The sequence below is a fragment of the Lolium perenne genome, chromosome 2 (assembly GCF_019359855.2).
Source record: "Lolium perenne isolate Kyuss_39 chromosome 2, Kyuss_2.0, whole genome shotgun sequence".
NCBI lineage: Eukaryota > Viridiplantae > Streptophyta > Magnoliopsida > Poales > Poaceae > Lolium > Lolium perenne.
In genome coordinates, this window is record NC_067245.2 from 287,407,437 (window position 1) to 287,432,660 (window position 25,224).

A 25,224-nucleotide genomic window follows, 5' to 3' on the forward strand; every position below is an offset into this window, starting at 1 on the left:
CCTAACATTTAGATGGATTAGCCAATACAATTCATTTTACAAAAGATAACTTTACACCCTAACGTCACCCTTGCGGAGTTTCCTTTTTCTTCAGGTGCATTTGACTCCTCCTCAAGCCTGTCGACAATTATGTTGGCAGGCACTAAAACCTTCGGGTACAGTTCTTCAAAATCACCAGTTGCGTTGGCGATAGATAGCAAACATGCTGAGGGATAACGAGCAAGCACAAGGGCAAGCGTACACTTGGCCCCCACGAAAACTTGAGCTCGCACCAAGTCCCGAACCTTCTTGGCGTTTCCAAACTCGGACATCAAAGTTAAAAGCGTGGGGGGAACTGGATTTAACGGAAACATTGTCTTCCAAACCACCCTCATAGCTTTGTAGCACTTATCAAAGAATTGATGGACTTGTTGGACCCGATCTTGGAATTTTGCAACAGCCGAAGCCTTCGAGTGATCCCGCCAGAAAATCTCTTCGGATCAGGAAAGTTGGGTCAAAGCATGCACCCGCTCATGTATCCGTTTGTTCTCTTCCGCACGGTTCAACGCTATGACTGGCAAAAGAATCAGTAAAGAGTCAGGCAAGGTGTTGTTGGCAAAAGGGCAAAGGAATCAGGAAACTTACAGTTCAAACTCTCAGTAGCTTTATGCAGCTCCGCAAAAGTGTACCGTTCCACGTCGGCTGCAATCTCACTCTTCTTATTGACAATAGCAGCTAGGGCATAAGTGCTCGCAGGTCCTTTTCCATCTGCGTAATCCGATCCTTCATGTGCTGGATCCGATCGCTTTCAGGAAGGACACCCGAAGAGTCGTCAACAAATGAGGACACTGGGAAGACCTGCAGGAAACACCGTTACAAAAGAATGATGGACATGATACAACTGAGCATCCGAAATAACTCCCATCGGGAGAAGTATGAGAAGAAACATCATAACAAAAGGTGTGCTAACAACATTGCTAGCACGGAGTTTATTACAAGCGTAAGTTTTGCGGCAGAACAATGTTTCACAATAGCTTAAGCATAAGCTTGCTACAAGAATCAAGGGGCTAGGGTCTGCGTCGATAAACTGGGTCCAGCCGACGATTTCCTTGATGAAACCAGTTCAAGAAGCTGGCGGGCACAAGTAAGGGCAGATGCTTTAAAGGCGCTTAAATCAACAAGCTGCCCGTCTTGCTCTTTCGGCAGCTCCTTGGTCATCCCTTCAATGTCACCCTTAAAGCCGTAACCCATCATAAGCTGGAAGGCAAGGACAGCACCATAAGTGCGCGATGTACGCTTGAATACCTCGATAACCTCCTTGGTGTCAACCGCGAAGGTATCAACCAGCTGCCCCAGGGTCTTCTCCTGCTTGATCTTGGGGAAAATCATCGAGTGCATCCGCGCCAGGGCACCCTTTGAAGGAGATATGCCCTAGAGGCAATAATAAAGTGGTTATTATTTATATCTTTATGTTTATGATAAATGTTTATATATCATGCTAGAATTGTATTAACCGAAACATTAGTACATGTGTGATATGTAGACAAACAAGAAGTCCCTAGTATGCCTCTTAAACTAGCTTGTTGATTAATGGATGATTAGTTTCATAATCATGAACATTGGATGTTATTAATAACAAGGTTATGTCATTGTGTGAATGAGGTAATGGACACACCCAATTAAGCGTAGCATAAGATCTCGTCATTAAGTTATTTGCTATAAGCTTTCGATACATAGTTACCTAGTCCTTATGACCATGAGATCATGTAAATCACTTATACCGGAAAGGTACTTTGATTACACCAAACACCACTGCGTAAATGGGTGGCTATAAAGGTGGGATTAAGTATCCGGAAAGTATGAGTTGAGGCATATGGATCAACAGTGGGATTTGTCCATCCCGATGACGGATAGATATACTCTGGGCCCTCTCGGTGGAATGTCGTCTAATGTCTTGCAAGCATATGAATGAGTTCATAAGAGACCACATACCACGGTACGAGTAAAGAGTACTTGTCAGGAGACGAGGTTGAACAAGGTATAGAGTGATACCGAAGATCAAACCTCGGACAAGTAAAATATCGCGAGACAAAGGGAATTGGTAATATATGTGTATGGTTCATTCGATCACTAAAGTCATCGTTGAATATGTGGGAGCCATTATGGATCTCCAGATCCCGCTATTGGTTATTGGTCGGAGTGAGTACTCAACCATGTCCGCATAGTTCTCGAACCGTAGGGTGACACACTTAAAGTTGGATGTTGAATTGGTAGCACTTGAATTATGGAATGGAGTTCGAATATTTGTTCGAGTCCGGATGAGATCCCGGACATCACGAGGAGTTCGGAATGGTGGAGAATAAGATTCATATATAGGATGTCATTTTATGTGAAATAAAATGTCGCGGAAGGTTCTATGGAAGGTTCTAGAAGGTTCTAGAAAAGTCCGGAAGAAACCACCAAGGAAGGTGGAGTCCACAAGGGACTCCACCTCCATGGCCGGCCAGCCCTAGATGGGGTGGAGTCCCAAGTGGACTCCACCATAGGGGGCCGGCCACCCCCCACATGGGAGGTGGGAATCCCACCTTTGGGTGGGAGTCCTAGTTGGGCTAGGTTTCCCCCCTCCTATGGAAGGTTTTGGTTTCGGGTCTTATTCGAAGACTTGGACACCAACACTTGGGATCCACCTATATAATGAGGGGCCAAGGGAGGGGGCCGGCCACCCTAAGACAATAAGCTGGCCGCCCCCCCTTGAGTGGCCGGCCACCCCCTCCCAAACCCTAGCTTTGCTCCTCCACTCCATATTGCCCGCATAGCTTAGCGAAGCTCCGCCGGACTTCTACACCGCCACCGACACCACGCCGTCGTGCTGTCGGATTCAAGAGGAGCTACTACTTCCGCTGCCCGCTGGAACGGGGAGGTGGACGTCGTCTTCATCAACAACTGAACGTGTGACCGAGTACGGAGGTGCTGCCCGTTCGTGGCGCCGGAACCGATCGTGATCAAGATCTTCTACGCGCTTTTGCAAGCGGCAAGTGATCGTCTACCGCAGCAATAAGAGCCTACTCTTATAGGTTTTGGAATCTCTTCAAGGGTTAGTCTTGATCATCCCCTCGTTGCTACCGTCTTCTAGATTGCATCTTGGCTTGGATTGCGTGTTCGCGGTAGGAAAATTTTTGTTTTCTATGCAACGTTATCCTACAGTGGTATCAGAGCCGTGTCTATGCATAGATGGTTGCACGAGTAGAACACAATGGTTTGTGGGCATTGATGCTCTTGTTATCTTTAGTTTGAGTACTTTGCATCTTTATGGCATAGTGGGATGAAGCGGCTCGGACTAACTTTACATGACCGCGTTCATGAGACTTGTTCCTCGTTCGACATGCAACTTGTATTGCATAAGAGGCTTTGCGGGTGTCTGTCTCTCCTACTATAGTGAAGATTCAACTTACTCTTCTATTGATAACACTAGTATCACCGTTGTGGTTCATGTTCGTAGGTAGATTAGATCTTACACGAAAACCCTAAACCACGTAAAATATGCAAACCAAATTAGAGACGTCTAACTTGTTTTTGCAGGGTTTGGTGATGTGATATGGCCATGATATGATGATGAATATGTATGAGATGATCATTATTGTATTGTGGCAACTTAGCGGGGAGCCTTATGGTTGTCTTTAATTTTCATGTTGAGTAGTATTTCAAAGTAGTTGTAATAGTTGCTACATGAGGTGAACAACCATGAATACGGCGCCATGAACCTTGACGCTGCGCCGACAATGATGGAGATCATGCCCGTTGATGATGGAGATCATGTCCGTGCTTTGGAGATGAAGATCAAAGGCGCAAAGACAAAAGGGCCATATCATATCACATATGAACTGCATGTGATGTTAATCCTTTATGCATCTTATTTTGCTTAGATCGCGACGGTAGCATTATAAGATGATCCCTCACATTAATATCAAGATAATAAAGTGTTCTCCCCTCGTATGCACCATTGTAATAGTTCGTCGTTTCGAAGCATCTCGTGATGATCGGATGTGATAGATTCAACGATTCACATACAACGGGTGTAAGCCATGTTGCACTGCAGCGGAATACTTGGGTTTGCTTGACGAGCCTAGCATGTACAGACATGGCCTCGGGACAACGGAAACCGAAAGGTTGAACACGAGTCATATGGATGATATGATCAACATGTTGATGTTCACCATTGAAGCTACATCATCTCACGTGATGATCGGTTTTGGTGTAGTGGATTTGGATCGTGTACCACTTAACAACTATGAGGGATGTTGTATTAAGTGGGAGTTCATTAGTAATTAGATTAAAACATGAACTAATTATCATAAACATAGTCTGAGTAGTATTTTGAATTAATTTTGTAGAATTGGCATCCGTTTTCTACTATGCGCTAGTCTTGTTATTGAGATAGAAATACTGTTAAAATCTGACAAGAAACTTTACGGATTGGTACCGTATTGTTAAAGAATCAAGAATTGATTAAGTCCTATTGCAAACTTTTAGTAAACCTCACATTGTTGATTCAAAGAGCTATGTTTTCAATTAGTACCTAAAGTTATCTTGTCTCCGTCAAACTTGAAGTTCAAATTCGTTTGAAAAGTAAGGAGCTGAAAATTTAGTTTTCAGAAATAATCAAGGTATGAGATATATGTGATATCTAAGACCTTATTACAAGATAATAGAATATAATTTGGTGAGACTACATAAACTCATAAGTTTTATGGGAATGTATGAAGGTTGAAGACGCCAGGCGTCACAATCCTCCAACTATTGGGGCACTAACAATATTCGCATATCCATGAAGTGACCATCCTTAATATGCACCGTTATTAAGACTCGTCGTTTCGAAGCATCACGTGATGATCGGGTGTGATAGATTCTACGAGTGCATACAACGGGTGCAAGCTAGATTTGCACATGCAAATACCAAGGTTAAACTTTATGAGCCTAGCATGTACAGACATGGTCTCAAAAAGTTGTCATGAATTGATGGATAAAATTATGAGTGAAATTGTTCATCGTATTACAAAGTTACTAATAAGTGAAATCTAGAACACCTGTCATATGATGATCAACTTCAAAGTAAGAACCTCAAGGTTATTGGTATTAGACCAACAAACCTAGAAGTTATTGATGTTGAAGTGTTTTTCTGAATAATGAGGAAAGCTAAAAGAGAAACTGCAAAAGATATTTTGGCAAAAAGAAAAGAAAAGACTAGAAAGTCTAGCTCAGGTGTATATAAATGATATACATGTTATGGTTGTATTCCTAGTTAAGTCACACTATGAAAATTCTTGGGTATTAGTACCATATTGGTTGGTATGAAGTGTCATACAAAACAACGCAATACAAGAATACAATGGCCTAAGTGGTGACTATTAAGGAATATGATAGGAATGCACGTCTGAAACAAAATAAAGTGTTATTGTGTTCGTCGTTGGCATTCTATCTACCCCTTAGAATTTATAATAAAGAACTTAATAATTGTTATTTTGCTCTGGTCAAATGAAAAACAATGAGTTGTTCAAATTATGACATTACTCCATGTACGATGGATAAGTTATTATAAATCTTAATGGTGAAACACACATACATAACACTGACGCTAAAATGCCATAAGGCAAATGATTTGAATTCCACTTATTTGTGGAACCGCTATTTAGGTCATGTTAGAAAGGAACGCATGAAGGAACTCCATGTAAATGGATTTTTGGAGTCATTTGATTTTTGAATCATTTGGCGCTTGCAAATCTTTTCTAAAAAGAGAATGACTAAAATACCGTTCATAGGCCAAGAGTTGAACGGGCAACTAACTTAGTGGAAAAATACATGATGATGTATGTGGTTCACTGGGCATAGTTGTGTGCGGGAGATTCTTCTACTTCATGAAAACTTTCAACAATGAATTGAGTATATATATATGGATATATTCAACAAGGAAGAAGTTTGAAACATTTGAATGGATTCAAATAAATTTTAGCATGAAGTGGAAATCATCGTAATAGAAAAGTCAAATATCTATGATTGGATCATAGTGGAAATATTTGAATTACTAGTTTTAGCGAACATCTAAGAGAGTTATGAAATTGTTCTACAACTCACGTTTCTTGGAGTATCATAGTGATGATGAAGTATCCGAGAGATGTATCCAAACCTTGTTGGGTCAATGATGAGATAAAATATTAATGCCATTATATTTTTTATGGATTATGCTTTAGAGACTACCGCTTTTACACTAAATAGAGCATCATCATGATCCGTTGAAATGACACCATACAGGTTATGGCATGGGTATAAACCCTAATAGTCCTTTCTTTAAATTTTTGTTCTAAACCAAAATCGGATGAATGTCTTTGTTGGTTATCCCAGAGATTTAATTGGGAATTCTTCCCACGAGACAAAGACAAAAGTGTTTGTCAATGTTTCTTATTTCCGAGAAATTGTTTCTAGTGAAGTATTTGAGTGGGAGGACAATATAATTTGGTAAGGTTTATGAACCTGAGCATAATGATCAGAGTAGCGCAGCATCGGAATTGGTTTCAGAAGCGACCGCGACGATCATGGCTCCCATGACTACAAAGTGTTTTTAGCCATGGAGATCGAAGTACATATTGAACCTTGTAGGTATGGTTTACTTTGTGATCAAATAAATGATTTGTGGACAAAGGATTGATTTTGAAAAATAATAAACCAACTACAAACAAAGAAGTTATGATGGGCCCTGACTCCGTTAAAATGGCCTTACGCCATGAAATCCATAATAGATGAATACTTTTTGAAAGTAAATGGATCTATAGACTTGGATGAAATATCCTTAAAGAAGCTCGACTTGTCAAAAAATTGTTTACGACAAAGTTCAAAGAGTTGACTACGATAAGATTAGATCTTCCGTAGCAATGCTTATAGTCTATGTGGATTATTCTAGTAATCACTACATATTTCTTTTATGAGATATGCTAGTAGGATGGCAAAATACACTACTTAACAGAAGTATGTATACAAGATACAACCAATTATTTTGCTAGTCCGTAGAATACTAGATAGGAATATGAACTTCAATTGGATGAAGTGAGTATTACGGAGTTGGAATCTTCACCAGATGAAATAGTCAAAGAGTTTTTGATTTCATCAGAAATGATGAAGAGGCTTGCATTTGCAAGAAATTAAGTGGGAGCGCTGAGACATATTTATAATACTTATGTAGAAGACATGTAGTTGGTTATAAATAATGTAATTATATACTTGATTAAAAGGTTTCATTGAAAAATTAACTTCAATGAAAGGATATGAACTGAAACAAATTTTGTGTCAAGATCTATGAAGATAGATTGAAACACATAATATGTTCAAGTCAAAGTACATAGAATGGATATTGAAATAGTTCAATATAGAAATATTAAGAAAATGTTCTTGTCATGTGAAGGTTTAACAAGACTTGAGTGTATCTGACACTCGATGAGTAAAAACACATGAGTGATTTTAAATCATGAATAATATGTACAAAATCAGATATCTTGTGCTCTAAAAGGTTAGGAGCATATAACAGAATGATTCATGTGATAATCATTGAAAAACAGTAAGAATATTCTTGGAGTACTTAAGAAGAACCAAGAATATATATATATATATATATATATAGTTTTTGTATGGAGGAATGACAAACAAATCGCTGTAAAATGTTGCACCGATATTAGTTTTGTCACATATGAAAATAAAATTTCAAATCTCAAATTAGACTAAGTGTTGTTTAAAAGGTAGCACAATGAGCTAGAAGTTGTCTATGCTAGATTTAGAAGAGTTCTAAATATTGTGACGGATTCTACAAAAGAAGGCAGAGTATGTCATTATTTTGACAATGACAAAAGATGTTAAGTCAAGAGGTTCTTTGAGAACTTGGTGTAGTTAAAATGAGTCGAGAACTTTGAAGCTATATTGTGTGTGACAATATTAGTGACATATTTCAGACCGCGGAATTAAGGTTCCACCAGAAGACCAAACATATTTAATGCCGACTCATTTGGAAATGAGTGATGCGTTAAGACGCAAATGAATTACAAAATACATACGGTTCTGAGCATGTCAGATCCGTTGACTAAAACCTCTCCTGTGAGCAAAACATGATAAAGCACCAGAAGGCCAAGATGTTATATCTTTACAAATGTAAACTAGATTATTGACTCTAGTGCAAGTGGGAGACTGAAGGAGATATGCCCTAGAGGCAATAATAAAGTGGTTATTATTTATATCTTTATGTTTATGATAAATGTTTATATATCATGCTAGAATTGTATTAACCGAAACATTAGTACATGTGTGATATGTAGACAAACAAGAAGTCCCTAGTATGCCTCTTAAACTAGCTTGTTGATTAATGGATGATTAGTTTCATAATCATGAACATTGGATGTTATTAATAACAAGGTTATGTCATTGTGTGAATGAGGTAATGGACACACCCAATTAAGCGTAGCATAAGATCTCGTCATTAAGTTATTTGCTATAAGCTTTCGATACATAGTTACCTAGTCCTTATGACCATGAGATCATGTAAATCACTTATACCGGAAAGGTACTTTGATTACACCAAACACCACTGCGTAAATGGGTGGCTATAAAGGTGGGATTAAGTATCCGGAAAGTATGAGTTGAGGCATATGGATCAACAGTGGGATTTGTCCATCCCGATGACGGATAGATATACTCTGGGCCCTCTCGGTGGAATGTCGTCTAATGTCTTGCAAGCATATGAATGAGTTCATAAGAGACCACATACCACGGTACGAGTAAAGAGTACTTGTCAGGAGACGAGGTTGAACAAGGTATAGAGTGATACCGAAGATCAAACCTCGGACAAGTAAAATATCGCGAGACAAAGGGAATTGGTAATATATGTGTATGGTTCATTCGATCACTAAAGTCATCGTTGAATATGTGGGAGCCATTATGGATCTCCAGATCCCGCTATTGGTTATTGGTCGGAGTGAGTACTCAACCATGTCCGCATAGTTCTCGAACCGTAGGGTGACACACTTAAAGTTGGATGTTGAATTGGTAGCACTTGAATTATGGAATGGAGTTCGAATATTTGTTCGGAGTCCCGGATGAGATCCCGGACATCACGAGGAGTTCCGGAATGGTCCGGAGAATAAGATTCATATATAGGATGTCATTTTATGTGAAATAAAATGTCGCGGAAGGTTCTATGGAAGGTTCTAGAAGGTTCTAGAAAAGTCCGGAAGAAACCACCAAGGAAGGTGGAGTCCACAAGGGACTCCACCTCCATGGCCGGCCAGCCCTAGATGGGGTGGAGTCCCAAGTGGACTCCACCATAGGGGGCCGGCCACCCCCCACATGGGAGGTGGGAATCCCACCTTTGGGTGGGAGTCCTAGTTGGGCTAGGTTTCCCCCCTCCTATGGAAGGTTTTGGTTTCGGGTCTTATTCGAAGACTTGGACACCAACACTTGGGATCCACCTATATAATGAGGGGCCAAGGGAGGGGGCCGGCCACCCTAAGACAATAAGCTGGCCGCCCCCCCTTGAGTGGCCGGCCACCCCCTCCCAAACCCTAGCTTTGCTCCTCCACTCCATATTGCCCGCATAGCTTAGCGAAGCTCCGCCGGACTTCTACACCGCCACCGACACCACGCCGTCGTGCTGTCGGATTCAAGAGGAGCTACTACTTCCGCTGCCCGCTGGAACGGGGAGGTGGACGTCGTCTTCATCAACAACTGAACGTGTGACCGAGTACGGAGGTGCTGCCCGTTCGTGGCGCCGGAACCGATCGTGATCAAGATCTTCTACGCGCTTTTGCAAGCGGCAAGTGATCGTCTACCGCAGCAATAAGAGCCTACTCTTATAGGTTTTGGAATCTCTTCAAGGGTTAGTCTTGATCATCCCCTCGTTGCTACCGTCTTCTAGATTGCATCTTGGCTTGGATTGCGTGTTCGCGGTAGGAAAATTTTTGTTTTCTATGCAACGTTATCCTACACCCTTCCCCTTTACAAGAAGCTCCCGCGTAAGCTGGTGTGAGGCAAGAATCATCGACACAGCATTCGCTGGAGAGTTGTTTGGAACTTTGTCCAGGGCATCAAGAGGGATATTCGCCGCTTCTGCAGGGAAAAGAAGGAAACAAGTACATTGGCAAAAGGATCGAATCCATAAGCACATCAATTGACAGAGGTGTATAAAAATTACCAAGTAAGGCTAAAGAAGACTGGCGAAGGACTTCATCCTTTTCGGCTGAACGAGTTTCAGCCATCAGCCTGGATGCTTCCTCCTCCTTCAACTTCTCTTTCAGCTTGCTCAGTTCTGCCTTCAGAGAGTCAACCTCTTGGCGAGCCTTAGCAGCTATCTTGACCACGCCATCCAATTTCAAGGAGGAAGATTTGACTTCCTCTTGCAGCCGAGCCTTGTCAGCTTCCAGAGAGGTGAATTGGGAGGCGAAGGCCTCCAAAGAGGAAATGACGCCTCGCAAGTCCTTAAGAAAGAAGATATTTTACTAGAAATTGTCAAGCAGAGCACGCTCCAAGAGATTTGCATAACAGTTAGAAAAAGGCTTACAGAAGGAGGAGTTGCGGTGGCAGCAGTTGGAGAAACACCTTTCCCTTTGGAAAGGGAAGAAGCAGTCGATGCTTGAGCCATAGGGGCAGCCTTAGGAGTCGAAGCTTTGGAAGCCGCTACGACTGGCGAGGCAGCATCAGATTTGGCTTTTTTAGATGGGGGCTCAATAAACCCTTCGTCGCTGCAAAGGTGAAAAGTCGACAATGGTTATAAAAAGAGTGAGAAAAATAAAAGGGGCAAAATATAACTTCCGAAAAGAAACTACTTACATGTCGAAGAGATCATCTTCATCGGCAAAGCCGCCGGTCGATCTCTTCACAGGTGAAGCCCTGGCCTCCTCTGCAGCTGCATCAACAAAGGTATCATGGTCAGCGTTGTCATTACGCGTCGATCCATCCGCGACACCAGCATCATCGGCTGAGGAGGGAAGGTCGGTGTGGGCAGCATCAAAATCTATCGGACCATTGCATTCGTCCTCTGGGCCTGCATGCTCGACAGTGTGGAAATCTACGGGGATTGAGGAGCCTCTCCCTTCAGAAGTGTCATCTGGAGAATCATGCATATCTCCAGAAACTATGGGGATCTGACGAAGAAAATAAAGAGTAAGAACAATGGAAATTGTGTCGACTAAGAAAAAACGGCATAGTAAAGACATGAAGAAAGAAAAATACCTCTGATGGTGGATGATCCGCATCAAGAGGAGAATGAGAAGAGATCAGTGGAATCGAATCTTCTTGGTTAAAGGAAGTAAGGCGTCAAACTTCATCAAGCAACTCCTTTTCCGACAGGTCGACAGCATTAATCCTGGTTTCATCCTTTGGACCTGAGTACAACCACATCGGGTGAACTCTGGCCATGACTGGTTGGATTCGGCGCTTCAAGAATACCGCTGCCACCTCCGTACCGATCATAGTTTGGCCGTCGGCCTCTTTGATTCGAAGAAATTTGGCGAATAATTCTTCGGCTGATGCTCTCTCATCAGGTGAGAGAATGTTCTTCCAAGAGTTCTTGGGTTTGGCTTCGGAAACATCGGCATAGCAAGGAAGCCGAGATTCGGGTGACAGGGAGTCCTTGACGTAAAACCATTTCAGCCTCCATCCTTGCACGGACTCTCTCATTGGGAAATTAAAGTAATTGACCTCTGAACGAGCGACAAAACCTACTCCTCCGGTGATAAAGTACCCATTGCTACTGCTGTATCTCTTCACATAGAAGATCTTTTTCCACAGCCCGAAATGAGGTTCAATACCTGGAAACGCCTCGCAAAGGGTGATGAACACAGCAATGTGGAGGATTGAGTTGGGAGTAAGTTGCCATAGTTGGATTTCGTACGTCCGCAAGAGATGGAGGAGGAATCCATGAGTGGGGAGTGAAAGGCCTCGGTGAAGGAAAGATAAGAACATCACAGTAAAGCCAGCAGGAGGATCAGGCCGAGAAATCGCACCTGGAAGGATCACATTTCCCGCATCGAAGGATATCAATCCTAGGCTTCGGGATCTCTTCTTGTCACGCTTGGTGACGGTTGATGCTACCCAGTCCCCGGGCTTGACCATTGAGCTCGACGGCGCTGGCGGCGCCAGAGCTGGGGGAGGAGCGGTTGGAGCGCTCCCCTTCGGAAGAGAAGAGGAGGACTTGGCGGCGGCACCGCCGCTGGTGGAGCTGGCGGCGGCGGCAGGATTATTCTTCTTCACCATTGTGGGATCTGAGGAAGATTGGAAAAGCTGCGGTGGCGGTGCGACAACGACGAAGGAAGGAAGAAGGGGAAGAATGAGGAGATACTGCGGGAACCGTAGAGGAGATTAGGAATTTTTCGCCTTTTGGAGATTTTGAGGAGGAATTAAGAGTTAAGTAAGCACGTGGCGCTTGAAGGAGGGGAGGAACCGGCGGCCCACTATGTCCACGTTGTGCGAAAATCGAGGAGGCACCTCGGTCACCACGCGTGCAATGATCAAGCCCTAAAAACTGTCCGCGCAGAGTTAGGATGGGCCCGTCAGGTCAAGTCCTGTCAATCAGCCCACAGCAGTTATACGTCAGCAGTGACGTCATAAAAAAACAACCCTTGAGGCATTCGAAGGAGAAATGAAAAGTTATCGGGTGAAAGACTTGAGTCTACGCACAGATTGCAAGCATCTGTACCTAGACTCGGGGGCTACTCCCATCGGGAGCGCTGACGCGCACCCGATAAAATGACGACTCGATAGCATGAGCAGTCGAAGGAAGAAGGATTGAGTCTGCACTCGGTTACAAGCGCTTGCACCTAGACACTCCCATCGGGAGTGCATGATGCACACCCAATACAAGTTTTTTGCACTCCAGGATCATGCCCGGGGACTTGATTCTGTGTAGGGTAACGTTATTTTGCCATCGGCAGTTAACCAACAAAAGTTGGGCACGTTACTCATTATCCTTTGCATAAAGAAAATATATCGGATGACCTATGAAGACCTGTGGAAAACATCGACAGAGGAAAATATTCGAGTGGTACAACTTGAGTCTACGCACGGATTACAAGCATCCGTACCTAGACTCGGGGGCTACTCCCATCGGGAGCGCTGACGCGCACCCGATAAAATAAAGACGGAGCAAATTCAAGATAAGCAAAGAACATCAGGAGAAGACATGCATTAGTCTCTACCCGAACTATCTTCGGCTAGACACTCGGGGGCTACTGACGTGGGCACTACCCTTCGAGTAATGGACGTTGCCCTATCCTGTATTGACTAATTGGAGGCCCATGAAGACACCCGACGGCTAGATGGGCCACCTGGACATCACATCGGAAGAAACCTTGGCGGGCAAGACAAGGAAGCGGACAACAAGGAAAGATTAGATCTAAAAGTACTGTAAACCTAGTCGTACTCGGTTAGGACCCTTGAGACCTGGCCTCCTATATAAAGGCCAGGAGAGGGGCTGCCGAGGGACACGAACAATCTTAGCGATCATAGCCAGAAAAAGCTTAGAGCTAGGTAACCCTAGCAGTAGTAATCTCGACGAGATCTCAGCCGAACTATTCGGCATCCCATTGTAACCCATTGTCATCATAATCAAGAACAGACAGGCAGGACGTAAGGGTTTTACCTCATCGAGGGCCCCGAACCTGGGTAAATCGCTCTCCCCGCTTGTCTGTGAACCGATGTCTCGAGTCAGCTTGCAGGATTCCATCAACCCTAAGCCCCTATCGGAGGGCATTGGCGAGGAGTACCCTCGACACCTGTTCACGCAAAACTTGCAATTCAAGGCTTAGTCCATTGTTCAAGTGTGAATGGATGTAGCTTAAGGTTCTAGGCGAAAGTTCAACTTAACAGTCTCCGCTGAAACACTGGTATATAAACAAGCAGTGAGTATTGGTAAATCTCTAAATGAGATTTGAGATCTGGTGGGGGATTGTTAAAATATTGGGCCCACTTTTAGTGGCCCAAATTAGATTTCAGTTTTTCCTATAAATCTCAAAGCCCACATAGTGGCAGCCTTGTGAGTTTGAGCCCAAGTTGGTGGCAGCTCACTAGGGAGTGGCAAGAGGTGGGAAGTTTAGTCCCACATGGAAAGTTGGGAGGAAGTTAGACCACCTTATAAGGTGGGTTGTTCCACCACTAGTAAGTGAGTGAGAATAGGAGTGCTACACGCGCGCTCCTCCTCCTCCTCGCTCGCTCGTCTCGACACGACACGTCACGTCACGACACGACACGCGCGCCGCGCTCGTGGTGAGTGGATTGAGCCTCGAGCCGAAACTTTCCTTACTTTTTGCAGCTCAGGAAAACGAACAGAGTCCTAGACGGACGCGTCGCAGTTAGTCGGTTCGGGTCGCTCCCGGATCGTGGGCTATCTGTAACCGACTCGAAACGTTCGTGCGACGTGGGTGTGGCCCACGTTGCCTAGGGTTTTCCGAGCCTATATAATCTCCTGCCCGGCTACCGCAGAAATACATCATATACACGGGCTAGGGTTTCCACCTCTCTCTCTGCTTGCGCCGCCATCGTAGCCTACTCCATCCCGCGCGCCGACGTGCATCGGCGAACGGGAGAGCAGGTCTCCGGAACCGCTCGTCCTTGCGATCCTGTACGGGAAAGGGCGAATTAGGTTTTTGGGAAGCGCTCTGCGCGACTGCTCAAGCTCTTCATCACGGGTCGCCTTCCGTCCAAGTCGGGCGGTGCTGCCTACCGTCGTCTACAACGCCGTCTATTTCGACCCGTCGTCCCCGTCGTCAACAACGTTGTCATCAACAACGTTACTGCTGCGACATCGTCTGCTACACCTTCACCGCCACCTCCACCAGATCGGTACGTGCGACATATCTCGATCTGTTTAGCGATGGATGTTGTACTGGTTGCTCTGCTACTGTTCATATTGATCACTGCATCTAGTATGTTCGAGTTTCACATGTTAGTAGTTACTGTCGTCATGCTTAATATTCTGAAATTAATCATGAAAATTGTGCCTAATTATCCAACAGTTTCTGCCGGCTCGGTAAGAACGTGGAAAGCCAATCGGGGACGCGGAGGAAGTACCCCGCGACGCGACGCTTTGCCGGCAAACGTGTGGTGCCGGTAGACAGGGGAAATGCCTGATGCTGCCGTGCATGTCTGTGATTGGCTGCCTTATCCTGAACCCTGTCGTTGCATGCCATGCGCACAACACAGGCACCAGCCAGCCCCGTGACTGAGAACGCTCAAGTCTAACGGAGGAAATGGCGGGTGCGACCTTCCTCTCGGCTCCGGTGCTGCTCCGCCTACCGTCGTCCTCTTCGTCCCCGGCACGCGGCAGGCATGCGCAGGTACGTGTATGTCGACCCTGCGATTCTTCTTGGTTTTTAGTTTTTCAATGCTGTTAGTCTAAAAACATGGTGAGTAACGCTTGCTATTTCTGTGCAGATTCAAGTGTGCTGCAGGGTCACACCTGAGGGTTCTGAGGCCGGACAGCCTCTGCGATTCCACAGAAGGGATCTTATCGGAGGCTGCTTCGGCGCCACCGTTGGATTGGTACGTGCTTTACACTGCTGTTTCTTTTTAATTTCTTACAAGAAGAAGCAATGCACACTGCAAGTCTGTATCATTACAGCGCAATTCTGTGTTAGCAGGACACATCTGACACAAATGTAGCTTTGGTGGAAGATGGTTCCATACTTCTATTTTCATCATAGTTGCAAAATTTTGCAGCTAATTCTATATGCTATGCGTGTCCGTTAGGAAATTATCGAGGGTTCGACAAGGTTCACAGGAGAGGCTGCTGCAGCTGATTTGATCGAACGCAGACAGCGCTCTGAGTTCCAATGTAGGTTGCCTCAGGTCCTTCTTTCCCCTTGAAATGCTAGTACAAGCTCCCTTTTTTTCGATAAAATTGTACAAGCTCTTTACCATCACGTCAACTGAATGACTAATGCACTCTGTTCTTTCCTCAGCAAGCATCAAAGGCACCCTCACAGCAGCCATAGAGGTGAGACTGCAGACTATGCACACTCACAATTTGCTTTCCATTTCACCTATCTGTTTCTTTTGTAGGCTCAAACTTTCAAAGTCTTTTGTTGCAGGCAAAGCCAGAGCTCGTCTCATCTCTTTTGACCTTGGCGCTGAATGATGCTATGACATATGACAAGGTCTACTCTCCACAAGGCTTCCTATAATTCTTTACCAGTTGGATGGAGCCTCTATACATGTCACAATATGAAAATATCCTAAACCTGATGTACTGTCTGTTTATAACTCTTTTCTATAGGCCACAAAGTCAGGAGGGCCAAATGGATCGATCAGGCTAAGGTAGCAGCTTGTGTCTCTACATCTTTGTGTTGATGTTGCAATTATGATCTGCAGATGACATCCTAACAAGTTGCTCGGTCCTGTTGTTTGATCAATTCCTGTTATGTAATAAAGTGCAGAAATAAGCAGACCTGAAAACAGTGGGCTTTCTGCTGCTTTGGATCTACTAGTCGAAACAAAGAAAGAGATAGATTCCTACTCCAAGGGAGGTCCCATCTCATTTGCAGATTTGATCCAAATAGCAGGTGCGATAATTTGCACAATTTAGTTAGCAACATTTTATTTTTGGTAAACAAGGAGAGTGTAAGCACTAGGATCTTTGTGGGTACTCCTGTATGCTCAAATCTACTTTTACCTGCAACAGCACAACAGGCACTCAAGAAAACATTTCTTGATGAGGCCATCGCCAAGGCCGGTGGGAACATAGATAAGGGAAGAACCCTATACTCAGCATACGGGTCAAGTGGGCAGGTGTTCATTCGCTCCGCCAGACCAGAGTTTCGCTGCTCATTTTTCTTCTCTACATTTAGGCCTAGTGTGCTAATACAAAGTCATATGCATTTCAATACATCTACTACTGCAGTGGGGTTTTTTCGACAAAATATTCGGGCGAGATGACGCCCAAGAACCTGATCCAGAGGGCAGGGTGCCTGAGTGGGGCAGCGCTTCTGTGCAGGAAATGAAGGACAAGTTCATCGCCGTTGGTCTCGGTCCTCGTCAGGTCACTAGTCACTACTAGTCAATTATATCTTCATGAACTTTTTTTTTTTGGTATCGATCACTTTTTCTCTAGGTCTCCAGAACTGTGATTAAACCACACCAATGTCATGAAAATTCTATTGTAGGTTGCTGTGATGTCAGCCTTCTTTGGGCCTGACCAAGCTGTCACGGAGGCGAAACTGATCGTTGATCCAGACTGTCGTCCGTGGGTCGAGAAGTACCAGCGTAGTCGCGAGACGGTCTCCAGGACTGATTACGAGGTACGGAAGATCCGACAATTTGTACCTGCTGGCAATGCCAATGCTGCAGGATGTATGGTTCTGAAATCTTCAACTGGGATTTTTTTTTTTTTTTTTTACTTCTCAACGTATATATCGCAGGTTGACCTGATAACCACGCTCACGAAGCTGAGCTACCTTGGGCAGAAGATAAATTACGAGGCCTACACATACCCCAAGCAAAAGATTAACTTGGGCAATCTGAAGCTGTGATTGATGATTTCTCTGGGCATAATACCTGCGAGCCATGGCATTCATGAACCGAGAGCTTCACCAGGTGACCATGTTAGGTGTCTACGGAGAGTGACTTTGATTCGGCTTTGTGTTTTAGCCGTGCCAGCAGGCCTTGTAGTTTATCACGAGGAGTACATATTTTCGTCCATGGCAGGAAGGGCGACTAGATGGTTTGTTTGAAGTAGTGACCGGCATGATATTGAATGTTCTGTAACTTACGAAACAAGAGATGAAGTGGTTTGAAAGAAGAAAGATTATCTCACGGGATAGTTGGTTGATGCAAAAGATAACAGCATAAAAAAAAACGACGCGCCCGAAAGCCCTAATTCGTCAGTTAAAAACTCCGTCGATCCATCGTATCAAACCAGATGCGGCATCGATGATCGATCACATGGAGGGGCGCGGGCTGGACCGCATCAGCGGCCTCCCGGACGACCTTCTGCAGGAGATCCTCCTCCGCCTCCGCTCGCTCCCCGCCGCCGCGCGCACCAGCCTCCTCTCCCGTCGCTGGCGCCGCGTCTGGACCGGTCTCCCCGAGCTCGTCCTTGCCGGTTTCCACGCTCCGAGCACCTTCTTGCGCGCCGTGAACGGCACCCTCGCCGCCTACTCTGCCCCGACCGTCTCCGCCCTCACCATCACCGTGCCCGAGGTCGAAGGTTTCCACGTCCCCTACTGCCCCACTGCCGCGTGGCTGCGCTTCGCCTCGCGTCGCGTCGCTGGCACGTTCTCTCTCACCCTCACCAATTTCCCCTCTCCCGTCACTATTAATGCGCTCAAGCTGCCCCCGTGCGGGAGAGCGACGAGCATCACGCTCTCCCTCGACTGGTTCACACTCAGACTCCGGCCGCTGGGTTCGTTCCCGGCGCTCACCGTCCTGACGATACAGTGGGCCGTAGTGGACGCCCAGGAGCTCGGAGAACTCATCTCCTCCATGTGCCCGCGCCTCACGGACCTTACCCTGCGCGTCCAACCCCTCACCGACCGAGCCGTCTCCGTCTGCTCCACCTCTCTTAAGCGTCTCAAGTTCCAGCTCAACGAGTCCGCCTGCCCGCTCGAGGTCGTAGCCCCTGTGCTCGAAGTGTTTGTTCTGGGTTGCCCCTTCATCGAAGCTCACATCTCGGCCCCGAAGCTCGCCGAGGCTAACGTCCCGGGCCTTAACCGGTGCCACTTCGCGGACGATGTGCCTCGCCGTCTCCGGCGGCTACAGACCACGCGATACTACGGAGATGGAACACCTCCCCTCAGTCCCCTCAAGATGCGGCGGTTCGATGCAGTCGACGAGCTGAGGCTGCGCGTCTGCATTGTACGCACACGTCTAGCTTCCAGAAAAACCACTCGCATTATTATTTGGTCAAACTATTAGTGTTAATTCTTCTCATTGGCTTTCCAATTTTTGACAGGAAGTGGAAGGATACAGTAACTTCTTGGATGATCTGGACAAACTTCCAATGTGTGAAACCTTGTCGGCAAACGTAACAGGGCGTCACTATGGCTATTTTCCAAGCATGCCACTTCTCTTGAGGATGCGCAACAGTTTAAGGAAGCTTGTGTTGGAGATATATGAGATGGTAATTTCTTCAGTTTTTTCTTAGGCAGTGAATATTTCCCTGCCTACTTAAATTTTTTTCTTTTATATAGCATAATAAGAACCTCCTAGTCGAGATCTAATATAAGTGTTTCAATTTTTTCTAGATATGGGTGTATCTGCAACTAAAACGAGTCAAGGATACATCCACGTCTAGGCAAAATTAAAACACTTATTTTAGTAGGGAGGGAGTATAAATCTAGCATGTTGTATTTTGTTTACGAATGTGACTAAAATACTTCATGTGCTTCTTTATCAGAAAAATATATGCTTGTTGGATTGTCCGTGTCGTTTGACGGCGAGTCACCAGGCGGATAACAGTACCCTTGATTCACTTGAAGAGATAGAGATCCGTTCATTTAAGGGAACAGATGACCATGTGGAATTCCTAAAGCTGCTTCTGTCCAAATGCAGTCCAACAAAGCTGATAAATGTGGAAATTAATATATCTTACATCTATGAACCGTACCTTGATCTACCTGCTCCAATTGAGGAGGTGGTCGACAAGGTCCGCGCTATTTGTCGTCCAAATCTTAAAGTCAGAGTACATATCACTTCCAACAACGGGATTTCAGAAATAGTATTGTGAGAACTGGATACTATATATGCATGCCGAGTTGGGCCCATATTCAGAGTACATTTGGCGTCATGAACGTGCGTGGGTTTTATTTCTGTAACCTAAATCCTAGACAGTACAAGTTTTGAACTTTTGGTTAGTAAATGTTTGCCTTATAAGATCTATAGTGCTGAATTTCATATCGACATATGTAAGTCTTAAAATAATGGCTTTTCTTCTAGTACAATTGCTATCTTTTTCATGGTGTTCACAAGAAGATCACCACATGGTCTCCATGTTGAAAATATGCACTATAGTCGATCATGTATGGTGGTATTTTCGAAGTGTATTCATAAGTTATAAGTTATGCAATTGTGCTTGAACATTATCAATGATATGTATCATTGAATATATGATTCGGTTGTAAAACTGTATGGGGACTATACAACTCGGCTAATAACCCGGTCCCACTAGTCATGGCCATGGAGATGCTAATCCAATAGTATTGATTCTGGTAAAGGGGTTTAACGAGCCGAACAAACCCACTTTGAGATGCAAAGAGCATATTATCATTTGTTAGTCTCAAACTATATATATGTCATGACCTTAGATCTAAGGTCTTCAAATGATCCGAGTTGTGGATATGTGAACTTAGGGCCTATCAAATGGTACTTAGTAACTGGGTAGTAACTGTGAAGCAAGTTGCGTGGCGTGGTTGATTAAGATGGAACTTACCCCAGCCCCTTCCCTTGCCGACATGGAGAAATATTCTCTGGCCCTGTGATTGATTCAGAAAGCATGTCCATGCAACTCGACTAAAAGTATCAAGGAGTTGGACTAAGAGTTAGTCCGGTGAATCCCTATCATGGGATTGAGAAGACAGTAAAGCTATTAAAAGGATGACAAGAACTCATCTATAGCTTTACAAGGTATATAGTGAGGCAAAGTGAATGAGGCATACGACTCATTGTAAAGGTTGGTGGTGATGACTTTACGACACTTGGAAATCGGCATGTTCTGCTAGGAGCTGCTACTGACTATCGACTTGAGATTGAGTGTTCATGGGAGCGAGTTGGACTTAGAGTGATGGCAGGGACTGGAAGGCTAGGGCAGCTCTAGTTGTTTAACTGGTCGTAAACCTGCAAGTTCACACATTTAAGGACACGAAACTAGTCGGATGTGATCCGACTTAAACTAGGATGACTAGGTTGGAATCGAGTCGAACGAGGACAGAGTCATGCTTGAATTGGATTTGTGTTGCTCTCATATAAGGACTTGGTTTTTTTTTTGCACAGAATTGGGGTCAAAAGACCCCGGTGGAGCAATTATATTATCACACGTGGCAGGTACATCTTACAGAAAAGCCCCTTAGCATCTACTGCCATGATAAACCTAGAATTTGAAGAAGAGGCCTTCCACTTTGCAAAAAGCACCCTGACTAAAATGAAGAAAAAGCAATCAAGTCCAAGTGCTCCTCGGCCACCCATCGCCGGTGGACTCAAGGCGTCGCCGCCGAGTCCCGAGCACAGGACACTCGAATACTCTTGTCCGGCGCGAAGATCAGGCCCCTGGCTACCACTTGAGAGTCGGGGACGCACCACTTGACTCCCCCGCGGCGTCGAGCTCCAGCAGCCGACCATGAGGGCCTCCGCCATGGAGGTTGCAGATGGGCCGCCACTACGTCCAAGGATCACAACGACGGCCGTCGCTGTGTGTTGCGCCCAGGTAGAAGCTCCGAAGCAGCAAGAATCTCCCCACCACCAAGCAAGCGGAGCTCGGCTACCTCCTCCTCCACCATGACGACGAGAGTAACAGCAGAGCCGATGAAAACCTTGACGGAGAAAATTTCTGCGGCGATTATTGAAGAAGATCTCGCCAGATCTGCAGCTCCCACCACGCCTCCACCTTGGAGAGTCGTCGGAGCGCCTCACCGGAGAGCATCCATTGCCTCGCCAGGACATCGACTCCTTCAGAAAAGAAGGACAAGGGGGAAAAGGAGAAAAGAGAGCCGAAGCTACTCTTTGCCATGGATCCAACCTGGAGGAGTCAGCCAAGGAGCAAATCGCCACCTCATCCCCACTAAGAATGGCAAGAGGGGGAAGAATATAAGCTCCAGATCTGACCTCGAATTTATTCGCCGGGGAGGAAGTTAACACTAAGAACCCTACGACTACTTGGAGCTAGACCCCTCCCCCACCCAACGCCGGCCACCATGGCCGCCGGCGGCGAGGGGGAGAGAGGCCGGCGGTGGTTTCACAGGCCAAGGTCAAGGGCGAGAGAGATCCACAGGGATATTCTCCACGATGGGTATTGTAGAAGGCTTATAAGGACTTAGTGGGAACGCGATAGTTATAGGCTTGGATGCTTATATAAGATGGAGGCAAGGGTGACCAAGGCTAACACTTGACACAAGTTCCAAGTGTTGGAAACCATAGCCACCATAAAGACCTAGGACATGCGATCAGATCTAGAAATCAACCGCTCTACCTTCCTTCTCGTACAAGTCGATACCGACAAAATCGTTGTAGTCAAAGGATAAATGCGAAGGAGTTTGTGGGATCCACCGAAGCTATGTGAGGGACCAGACGAGTTAAACTACACTGCCCGACACACTTTATTAACTTTTGCACCTTCACGTCTATTGGCAAACGCACAAACTAAACCCTAGACATAGATCGTGTTGTTGCACGGTGATTTTTTTAATTATGCAGACATTGAATGCTGTGTGACCCAACACTGCCCTCTTGATAGTCACACAAAGCTACAATCGATAAAGGTTATAGAACTCAGATTTTTCAAGGATTACATTCTGAAGGATCTCTCCCCACGAGGGAGGTTTTTTCTCTTGCTTTGGCTCTTTCAATGAAAGTACTATTCTAGGTAACAAAGCCACTGGTAGTCATCGAGTTTCAAGTCTACAAAATCTCATATTTTTCTTTATGTCAAAGTTTCTCCTGAACTTTAGTTCTTTTCGAAGAACTTGATGCCGCGTATTTGAGATTCTTCCAAATTATGCACATAAAGATTTGTAAGGGGAACAAAGGCGTGCTCATAAAGTTCTTAAAGAGAGGTAACGACGACCTCCCCCCCCCCCCCCCCCCCAACACACACAATATGAGGGACTAACATGACTATCACATGGGGCAGGCAGAGAAAATGTGCTCGGTAGTATCGCATAACTCTAATGATGTGTATGGAAGGATATGCCTTAAAGAAACACGTTGGACATGCAACAACAATTGCTAAGCCATAGGAACAATTAAGGGTGAGGACGAAAGAGTCCCAAATCACGGAATGGGAGCAGTGGTGGACCAAGAAAACTTTTAGAGTCTAGGCATATTTTTCTGCCTCGGCTAGCTACAAGAGATGAAGTGTCGAACATATGAAGTGAATGGATTTCACTCTTGTCTAACTTCCCAAGTTCCCAAACGTGAGTAATGGCCTAAGTATGGTCTATGGAATGCAATGGGCCATGTTGCGGAACAACCGAACATGCCCGAGTTAGCCATCTTAAAATGACAAACCCTACTTTTCAGCTGATTCTTCTCTAAAACAAAATTTTCAGTTGAATCTTGCTGCTCCAGCTATGTACGATGTCTAGGAAGCTCGTCGGAGTCCGTATAAGCAGAGGTGATGAGACCAGTCATGTGCCCATGATGCCCGGATGATAAATCCGCCCTTTGAAGGCATCGATGGAGCTAGCTGATGTTAGCGATGTAGGGGTCAAGAACGGAGAAGCCAACAACTAACACTATGAGGAATCACATGGTTGGAGACAAAAAAAATAAAGTGAGACGGATACCAAGCTGGATTGGGAGATATCCACACACATGAAAAAACCATGTTATTTCAAGAAGTAATTTTTGAAGCAATACCGACAGTAAAATAGGTAGTTTCTATTATTTTTGGTACCAAAAGTTCAGGCTGGTCTTGTATATGATACTATTTCTATAGTGGGTAGTATGATCCAGTAGTATCATGGTAATGCTATATTTATTGCTTTTTAAAATCTCAATGCAAATTTGTGTACAAGATTTTTTTGGCACTAACTTTTCTCGTGGTATGCGCTATGATACGTGATGCATGTACAATGCATACATGAACTTTGTCCTTTATCATATTGAATTCCCATATATTTGCAACATATATGATGATAATACCATGTTTTACATTGATTTATGGAGATTTACCAATGATCCCATTTATTTGGTTTATCACTCTGCAGAACGGGAAAGCCCTGTTTTGTATATTTTTCACTTTCAAAGACCTATACGGAGTCAAATTGATCTGAAATTTTCAGAGCGTCACTTTTCATTGGGAGAAGCCCCCTGGAGCTTTCAAGGACACCTAGATGGGCCTGAGGCCCGAAAGACCTCAGGTGGCGCGCCCAAACACTTAGGGCGCGCCACCTGTGCTCTTTCGGTCGTCGATCGTCAAAATCGCGTGATCTTTTCGCCCACCGACGTATTTTGACCTCGCAGAGTTATCGGGAGGGGAGCGCCGCACAAACACGGAAACACGAAAACAGAGGCTGTATGAGAGAAGATTGGAGGGGGAAACTCCACCGGGATCACCGCCGAAGGGATCTCTACCTCATCCAACATCTTCATCATCATCACCATGATCAAGGGAGAGTAGTCCACCTCTAGAGTACGGGTTTGTGGCAGTAGCTTGATCTATTTCTCTCATGTTCTTCATAGTTCTTAGTGCCATATGAGCTGCCTCACATGATTATGGCCATATTTGTAATACCAATGTGGTGGATCCTTATTTTATGATATTGTGCTATGCGATCTGATCATATTATGTGTAAGATGTATTGATAGATGCATGTTATATACCCCATTCTTAAGTATTTGTTCTGATCCAACATCTATGCAAGAGCGTGCGTGGGGTGATGTGTGTATTAGATGGAGTAGCATGGTTTTAGTGATTGGATAGTGACAATATATTTATGATCTATTATGGCTTTGCCTTTTTCTTTTGCTACCTCACTAGGGATAAAGTGAATGCATGTGCTATGTTCATCACGTGACGGTAGTGATAATCTTGTTTGTTCAAGGTAGCATATTTGATATTCAAACATCATGTTAAAGTACTTATGGCTATGCTCTGTTAATTCTTAATACAAGTTTGCATGAAGTTTTCCCTTTCTTGTGGAGTATATGAGGAGATGTGTTGCATCATCTCTATGTTAGGACGTGATGTCCATATTAATTCTGATCTTATGCATACTATTATTTGCACCCTCATATCTCATTGATGAATTACTATTTGTCCACCACAACTTAAAGAGAAAATAGTCAAGTGAACCCATGAATCCTGGTCCACTTTTTATCATAAGAAACACTTTTATAATGCTTTTACCTTGTTTTCTATTTGATGCACTATTTTAATCCGAAAATACAAAAATATTTACTTTTCTTATTTGCATCCAAAACACCAAAAACAATCAACTCTTTACAGTCTTTACTTAGCTATTTTATTTAGTCTAGTTTTACTCACTTTATTTTTAGTTGTATTATATTACTTAC

The 25,224-nt window shown here is 44.6% G+C and overlaps 2 protein-coding genes across 2 annotated transcripts; both read left to right on the forward strand.

The window, feature by feature from the left end:
- Positions 1-15,182: 15,182 nt before the first annotated feature.
- Positions 15,183-17,811, forward strand: LOC127336335 (thylakoid lumenal 29 kDa protein, chloroplastic). The gene is made up of 11 exons (XM_051363142.2): positions 15,183-15,338; positions 15,436-15,543; positions 15,751-15,835; positions 15,963-15,997; positions 16,092-16,157; positions 16,277-16,317; positions 16,432-16,562; positions 16,682-16,788; positions 16,901-17,038; positions 17,163-17,297; positions 17,418-17,811. The coding sequence occupies exons 1-11, from the start codon at positions 15,252-15,254 to the stop codon at positions 17,526-17,528; spliced, it is 1,044 nt and encodes a 347-aa protein (XP_051219102.1). The 5' UTR covers positions 15,183-15,251; the 3' UTR covers positions 17,529-17,811.
- Positions 17,812-17,928: 117 nt separating this feature from the next.
- Positions 17,929-19,973, forward strand: LOC127336334 (putative F-box/LRR-repeat protein At4g15060). Its single transcript, XM_051363141.1, has 3 exons — positions 17,929-18,852; positions 18,950-19,117; positions 19,394-19,973. Exons 1-3 carry the CDS (start codon positions 17,929-17,931, stop codon positions 19,721-19,723), a joined length of 1,422 nt encoding a protein of 473 aa, XP_051219101.1. The 3' UTR covers positions 19,724-19,973.
- The last annotated feature ends 5,251 nt before the right edge of the window (positions 19,974-25,224 follow it).

Bases quoted from the DNA above. Each gene is read 5' to 3' on its own strand.
- LOC127336335 (XM_051363142.2), top strand. From the start codon at position 15,252: ATGGCGGGTGCGACCTTCCTCTCGGCTCCGGTGCTGCTCCGCCTACCG. The intron at 15,998-16,091 runs GTGAGACTGCAG...CTTTTGTTGCAG, and splicing joins CCCTCACAGCAGCCATAGAG to GCAAAGCCAGAGCTCGTCTC. The intron at 16,563-16,681 runs GTGCGATAATTT...TACCTGCAACAG, and splicing joins AGATTTGATCCAAATAGCAG to CACAACAGGCACTCAAGAAA.
- LOC127336334 (XM_051363141.1), top strand. From the start codon at position 17,929: ATGATCGATCACATGGAGGGGCGCGGGCTGGACCGCATCAGCGGCCTC. The intron at 18,853-18,949 runs GTACGCACACGT...AATTTTTGACAG, and splicing joins TGAGGCTGCGCGTCTGCATT to GAAGTGGAAGGATACAGTAA. The intron at 19,118-19,393 runs GTAATTTCTTCA...CTTCTTTATCAG, and splicing joins TGTTGGAGATATATGAGATG to AAAAATATATGCTTGTTGGA.